The sequence below is a fragment of the Myotis brandtii genome, unplaced genomic scaffold (assembly GCF_000412655.1).
Source record: "Myotis brandtii unplaced genomic scaffold, ASM41265v1 scaffold240, whole genome shotgun sequence".
Taxonomy (NCBI): domain Eukaryota; kingdom Metazoa; phylum Chordata; class Mammalia; order Chiroptera; family Vespertilionidae; genus Myotis; species Myotis brandtii.
Window position 1 is genome coordinate 1547957 of NW_005359064.1, and position 8234 is coordinate 1556190.

General features: G+C 33.8%; 1 protein-coding gene across 5 annotated transcripts in view; it reads left to right on the top strand.

Moving 5' to 3' along the window:
• Positions 1–8234, top strand: part of ANKRD12 (ankyrin repeat domain 12) — a 105649-nt gene that overhangs the window by 47006 nt on the left and 50409 nt on the right. For all 5 annotated transcript variants that reach the window (XM_005866892.2, XM_014540256.1, XM_005866893.2 and 2 more), the window contains 3 exons: positions 1363–1509; positions 4602–4802; positions 7627–7769. In XM_005866892.2, the coding sequence (XP_005866954.1) occupies positions 1363–1509; positions 4602–4802; positions 7627–7769 (491 nt within the window). The remainder of the gene's footprint in view (positions 1–1362; positions 1510–4601; positions 4803–7626; positions 7770–8234) is intronic.

Sequence of the window (8234 nt, forward strand, 5' to 3'; positions counted from 1 at the left end):
GGGGATTGGGCCTAAGATGGCAATCAGACATCCCTCTGGCAGCCCGGCAGCCCTTGGGGGATGTCCACTTGCCAGCAGGGAGCAGACCTAAGCTGCAGTCAGACATCCTTAGCGCTGCTGAGGAGGCAGGAGAGGCTCCCACCACCACCGCTGTACTGGCAGCCATCAGCCCATTATAATTTGTCATTTGTTTTTCAATCTTTATTTTATATTTTTTTAAAAATATTTTTATTGATTTCAGAGAGGAAGGGAGAGGGAGAGAGAGACAGAAACATCAATGATAAGAGAGGATTATTGATTGGGTGCCTTTTTTGTATGCCCCACACTGGGGATTGAGCCCACAATCCAGGCATGTGCCTTGACCTGGAATCAAACTGTGACCTCCTGGTTCATAGGTCGATGCTCAACCACTGAGCCACACTGGCTGGGCTGCATTAGCTCTTTTAGGACCTCCTGAATTGACTCCCAGAGAAATCCAAAAAAAAAACAAAAAAAAAAAACAGACATCTGTATCTCTTTGACCTGTAGAATCCAGTTCCATCTTATTTTTCTCACATCTTAATTATTGGGGAATACTGTCTGTATTGCCAAAGAATTTCCCAAATAGCTAAGTTTAGCACTAACTTAAGACAAATCAAATCGCTTTGAAAAATCTTTAGACATTTTTGAATTTTTGCCGGATCTCTCTTAACCCCCCCCTCACACACACACACATATACACAGAATCTTTAATTTGTTCATTTTTAACTTTAATATTTCTTGTTCAACTTTCCTATGACTGGAATAAAGTGATTCATTGTTTTTTAAATCAATAATAGGTCTGTGTGATGAGACTTGTCTCATATACTTATCTTTTTAGAAGATTGTATAAATTATTAGTGAAATTCAGGAAGTAATTTGAAGGAGCATTGCTATGTAGACTTCCCAATAATTAAAAAGTGTAAAATTATAGTGAGTGAAAGAGAAGTTTCAAAGATGTAACACTAAGGAATGTTTGAAATGTTGAAGTTAAATTTTAATAGAACAAATCATTAAATACAAATTTTACTTGGAGTAAATTTCCAAATGTTATTAGTTCTCTGAAAACAATAGAATTAATAACATTTTTTAAAGCATTCAGTAAGAAAATTGATTGTATAATATAATAAAAGTATGGTACTCTTTCGTCTGCCTATTGTTGGTTCATACACACGTTCCCATATACATGTATAACATCTATTTTTAAAAAGTCATTTTATGTTTTGCTTTTTTAATCTTTATTGTTGAAAGTATTACAGATGTCCCCCGTCCCCCCCCCCCCGAGTTTTGCTTTTGAGTGCTTACATTTGTTTCAAATTCTTATATACTTATTAATAATTCCAGAGAAAGAAGGTCCAGAAAAGAAGAAAACAAAAAAGGAAGCTGGAAATAAGAAGTCCACACCAGTTAGCATTCTTTTTGGTTATCCACTCTCAGAGCGAAAGCAGATGGCACTTCTTATGCAGATGACAGCAAGAGACAACAGTCCAGGTGAAATTTACCATCACTGAGTTCATGCTTACTCTTAGTTTTCCTCCAAATCCAGCCTTGTCTTAACAGTTATTTTTAACTACTTTAAATTTTTATTCCTAGATTTAGTCAGAATTTCTTGTAACATAAGTTTGTAACTACATTTATTTGTGTGACAATTGTTTATTGTCTGTATCCTCCACTAGATGAGAAACTACGCAAGAGCAGGGATCATTGCATTAGTGGACATTCAGTAAATACTTGTCAATTAAAATGAGCAATTTAGAAATTGGTCAGTCAACTTGAGAAATCTGTTGCTGAACTGGGTGCTTTTATCTCACTGAAGAATTTCTTTACTCCTGTTTCTATAAAGCTGCTTCTAGGTTTATAGTTTACTTTTCAGTTCACTAGCATCCTGGTGATAAACTGATGATCTTATCATATTATTACTTTTAGAAGTAAGAGTTTAATTCATGTTTTACTGTTATGTTATTGTTTAAGATCTAGGTAATTATAAAAGAAAAATATCTGCAGTATGTTGTATAAATTTATCTCATATTTCATTTCACACTTCCAGTTAAGGAAGTGTGTGTGTGTTTTTTCATGTACTGTGTCCCCCAGAAATAATTGAAAATGGCTTACCAGCAGGACCAAAACAAAATGGAACAAACAAATCAACCTGTTGATTTATTAAAAGGAACTCAGATAGCTGGACTGATATAGTTATTACTTTGAGCATTGAATTTTGCTGTGCATTCTGGCAGCTAACAACATAAAAGAAAAGTTTTGAGTTGTATAATTCTCATTGAGTGATACAAGAAAGTAAATCTCTTTTGTCTATTGAAAAAAAGTTATTTTAGCTCTAAATTCAAGGCATCTTTGCATAAGACTTTGGGTAACATAACAGACCCTGTTGAAGTGCATTGAAAAAGACACAATTTTTCCAGTGAACTTTTCCTGTGTTGGCTCTTTTTTTAAAAACTGAGACAGCATGCTAAAATTTCTAGAGTTTGTGTATCAAAGCATGTGTGTACCTAATATCTTTCACTAATAAAAATGTTAGGGCTTTCTGCCATTTTAAGTAGAACAGGTTTTGGTTATTGTCCCACCTTTCCACCCCTACCTTGGTAAAGAATGTAGCCAAGTTAAGGATTTTTTACAGTGTTAAAACTTAAAATGTTTCTGTAAAGTACTGACTTTGAATCAGATATAATAGTTAGATGGAAAGACTTTTAATTTTTAAAACTGATTTTTTATAGCATGAACTTCTATCCTTAGAATAAATTAAAGAGTTAATACAATAAGGCATTAAGTTAAAGTCCTTCCTTATCTTAATAGCCTCCTATCTTGACAGACAATGACTATTATCAGTTTCTTCTAGAAATGTACTAGCCATAAGCATGTAAATATATTACATCTTTTGTTATAGATTGTTTTTAACTATAAATAAGATCATTTTTTAATACTGTTCTGCAATAGGTTCTTTTTATTCAAGGAAATATCTCAGTCAACTTATTAATATACTAGAGGCCCGGTGCATGAATTTGTGCATGGGTGGGGTCCCTTGGCCTGGCCAGCGATCAAGGCCTATCGGGGGGCCAGCCATCCAGGGGGAGGGACCCTGGAAGGTTGGCCAGCCAGCCCCCCGATCGAAAAACCGTGGGAGGTTGGCCAGCCGGGGGGAGGTGCCACGGGTGGCTGGCTGTGGGAGCGCAGGTGGCTGGCTGTGGGAGCTCCTGTGTCGAGCGTCTGCCCCCTGGTGGTCAGTGTGCATCATAGCGACTAGTCAACTGGTCGTTCGGTTATAACAGTTGCTTAGGCTTTTATATTTATAGAATATAGAATTAGAGTGCAAAGCTTTAGGAATATCAAACTGTTTGCCAACAGCATATTGATATATTGTTCATTGTTTTATCTGTTTCATAATTAATTTTTCATGTTTTTGTTATGTTTAACCTGCTTGCCATTATGGATAGTACTACTTGTATGTGTGATTACTGTTTTGGTATGGCTAACAATATTTTATATAAATTCCTTGCAAGTTGTATGAATTAAAAAGTATGTTCTTTTGTTTTTAAGAAGTTCAGCAATTAGTTTTCTTAATAAATAACATGACTATAAAAATTATAAAATACATTTATTCATTCAACAAATATTGCATGAGTACCATGTACCAAGGAGTCTAAGACATCAAGATGTAGTGATAAATAAGATAGACAAAGTCCTTGCTCTTATGGAGAGTATGTTATAGATACAGATAGGAAGCTTATAATGACAAAATATACTTTAAAAGTCAAAAGGTAAACTTTAACCTTTTTTTCTTATTGAGGAAAGGATGATGTTACGTTAGTGCTCTAACTACACTAGAAAATTATTTTCCATGGACTTTTCTCTTAGAGCAGTTGTTTCTTTTAAATAGTTGTAAATTTTATAATTAATTAGTAATGTTATACATACGTCTTGAATCCTTAACTGATTAAGAAACTGGTTTTTGTTTTTTCCCCAATAGTTATGAAATGTGGAGGAGAGGACATTGGACATCATCTAGTTTACCATTCTTGTTTTTGATAGAGAAACTGAAACAAATCAAAAGATGGGAATCATAGCAAAGCACTTTTTTTTTTCTCTTTAAAGGCCTTTCCCCAGCCTCTCCTTATTTCTTATAGTTGTTAAATTTCATTTTCATACTAAAATCATCACAACCTTAGTTTGCACTTAATATCCAAGTACAACTCCAATGCTTTGTCTGAGTCAGAGGTGTCTCTCTAGTCTTAATGTCATTTCATCTAGGTCTTAGAATAATAGCAGTTTTATCAAATTATTCATTGAACAAACACTTTTAGTATGCATACCTGATACTTTATTATTCATTTTAGACCAATTTTATGAATAGATTGAATAAAATATTTTTTCTAAATTGGTTCATGCAATATTTGATAACCCTAAAGGAAAATCTACTCCAAGTATTTGGGTAAAATCCAAGTCAAGTTTTGGATTGTGAAGGTGGGAAGATATTCTTCCTGTTCCAGAAATTAGCACATTATCTATAAAAGCCTTTAAATGAATATACAAAATATTTAGCCTAGAACTTTTAACTTTCTCCTTTCTTATAGATTCCACACCAAATCATCCATCACAAACAACACCAGCCCAAAAGAAAACTCCCAGTTCCTCATCTCGACAAAAAGATAAAGTTAATAAACGAAATGAACGTGGTGAAACGCCTTTACACATGGCAGCTATTCGAGGAGATGTGAAACAAGTCAAAGAATTAATAAGTTTAGGAGCAAATGTGAATGTGAAAGATTTTGCAGGTAAGACTTGTAATTAAATACTAATTATCAGGAACTAAAATTTAAAATTTATCTAAACAGGTTTTGAATACAATTTAATCTACATTTTTTTATTCTTGTTAAAAAAAAAAGAATTCTAAAACCTTACTTTTTTACAGAACTGTTTTTGGTTTGTGTACATAAAACTCTGATCTTTACTACAATTCCATGTCAATAATTACTCAGATTTTTAAATGTTAAATTTTTTTTAGTTGACAGATTATAACATTTTAAAATCTTATTTAGGTTTTATTCTAGGTGAATTAGAGTTATATAATGTTTTCATAGTAGTTAATTTATAAGTCTTTCAAGATATTAACTTGAACATAAAGGACTATAAAGAGGTGTGGTGGTGTTTTATTTTTTATTTTTTAATCCTCAAAGGTTAGGTTTTTCTTGAGAGAGAGAGAGAGAGAGAGAGAGAGAGAGAGAGAGAGAGAGAGAGAAACCTGACCAGGGATCAAACTTGCAACCTGGGTTTGTGCCTTGACTGGGAATCAAACCCAAGACCTTTCGTTGTTTGGGTTGATGCTCCAACCAACTGAGCCACACTGATCAGGGCAGTGGTGTTTTATTTTAGTTACTCAAATATATCTATCAGCCTTCAGTTCTACAACCTGCCTTTTTTTACTTAATGCGTTACAGATATTTCTGTCAGTACATACAGATAGTTCTACTTCATTCATTTCAACAACTGTATGGTATTGTATAGTATAGATTCTATGGACAATACTTTAGTGAATACTTGTAGAAATACCTTTGTGTATAGTTATGGTGGAAGGATTGTCAGTATTCCAGTTAGAAGGAAAACTGCTGAATCAAAGGGAATGCATATTTTAAAATATTTGAAATACAGGCACATGACCCTCCAGAAAAATCTTTTATCAGTTTACCCTACCATCAAGAGTACTATAGAAAGAGCTCTTTTCTTCACATCTTCACTAAAAGTGGATGTTATAGATTTAATTTTAGCACTCTGGCAATTGAAAAAAATGTCTTTAATTTGGACTTTCTTAATCAGTAATGACAGTGAATATTTCTTACATTCTGTGATTGTGAGATTCAGTTCTTTGCCCATTTTTCTTATGTTTGGTAGTATTAATATGTAAGAGCCCTTCATTTTAGTGTAGATTTTAATTATTGAATATGTAAAGGTTTTTACTTTCTGTGGCCATGTTTGAATTTTCATTACAGTGTTATTGTACTAAAGTTTTTAATGTAATTATATAAGTTATTGTTTTCATTTTTAGGTTCTTTGGTATTTTATTTAAGGGGGCCTTTTCTACCCCTAAATCATAAAACCATACCCTTATATTTTCTTTTTTTCCAAATTTTATTTTTGTTTTGTTTTTATACATAGCCCTACTAAAATACACCTGGAATTTATTTCTCTATTGGGTGTGAATTAGGGAAAGGGTGATATACAATATCAACTTTAAATAATGAACTTAAACTTGATAATATCTATCGGAAACCAAAAATTTGTACTTTTCTTTTTGGTCTAACAATTCACTTCCTAGTATTTATCTTGAATGTGTAATTATGAATGTGCATAAAGTAAAGATTCAGATGTATGGTTATTTGTTGCAGCATTGTTTCAAATTTTTAAAAATTAGAAATAATTTAAATGTCCAGCAATAGGTACTTGTTTAAACAAATTATGGCATATTCAATCAATGTGATACTATATTGTAGAAAAGTGACATGGGGGATTATTTTCATTGTAGTAAGTAAAAGAAGCAGGTTAAACAATCTTCCAAGTTTTGTTTTAAAATTATAGATATGAGAGGGAGAGAATCTAGTAGGATTTATGTTAAATTATTTAAATTATTATATCTAGGTGTTGGAATTATGGGTAATGCTTATTTTGTGCTTTGTAGATTTTTGTTTCTTTTAAATCCTCACCCTAGGATATTTTTCCATTGATTTTTAGAGAGAGTGAAGAGAGAGGGAAAGACAGAAACATCGATGTGAGAGAAACACATCGATTGGTTGCCTCCTGCATGAGCCCCAACCAGGCCTGGGCCAGAAGGAGCCTGCAACGGAGGCATGTGACCTTGACCAGGAATCAAACCCGAGACCCTTTAGTCTGTAGGCTGACGCTCTATCCACTGAACCAAACCAGCTAGGATTGTGCTTTGTCATTCTTATGTTTTCTAATTTTTCTTTCATGAACATACAACTTTATTTTAATATAAAAGTAATTAAAATGATAAACTTATTCCAGTTTAAATAAATATTAAATTCAGAAAAAGATTGTATTGACTTAACAGATGAAAGCTCTTAAAGGGGTTTTTGTTTGCTGAATGAAAGACCCTTACAAGGTTATTAATATTTTGTCTCTTTTTCTATTTTTTTTCTATTTTTTTCTATAGTCAGTTGATTATAAATTTTAGCAAGTTTATATTTATTGGATAAGCTTAAATGTTTAATATTTTGCCAAATAATTTAGCTTTAATGGAAATAATATTATCATGAATGAACCTTCTGTAAGATTAGTGGTGTTCCCAGGTATTTATTTCTTGTTCGTCACTCCTTTTTCTTTCTGTAGTATGTGCATTTAAAATCAGTAGATCACACATGCTTGTGTATATGGAAATATATATATAATTATTTTTATTACAAGGCCGATCTGTCAAATAGCTAGATGTAGTGGTTAAAGTGGATGTTATTTACAATAAAAATTGTACAGTGTCATGTTCCCTATCTTTTTTTAGACTTGTTAATATTTAATGATCCCTCTATATATAACATTTATTCCTGCATTTTAGTGAACTATATGCTTAAGTTAGTATTCTAACCTTAGGTTGGACACCACTGCATGAAGCCTGCAATGTTGGATATTACGATGTTGCGAAGATACTTATAGCAGCTGGAGCAGATGTTAACACACAAGGATTAGATGATGACACTCCACTCCATGATTCTGCTAGTAGTGGGCATAGAGATGTAAGTATGATAGAAAAATCAATAATACTCATTTTCAAAATATAAATTCAACCAAGAGTAATTTCGTTTGCTTCTAAGTCATGCGATCTCCTGTCATATTTCACTCATTGCCTTAATCAGCTTATCTGTATTTTATTTTTCCTTTTATCTGCCTTTGAACTGTTAAATCCTATCATAGTCAGGTTTAGTATTATACTTACACTAGAGGCCCGGTGCACAAAAATTTGTGCACTCGGGGGGCGGGGAAGGGTCCCCCAGCCCGGCCTGTGCCCTCTCGCAGTCTGGGACCCCTTGGCAGATAACGACCTGCTGGCTTAGGCCTGCTCCCGGGTGGCAGAGGGCAGGCCCAATCCCTAAGTGCAGCCCCTGGTCAGGCTCAGAGCAGGGCCGATTGGGGAGTTGGGGCGCCGCCCCGTCATGCACAGAGCAGGGCGGATAAGGAGGTTGTGATGCCACCCTCAGTCA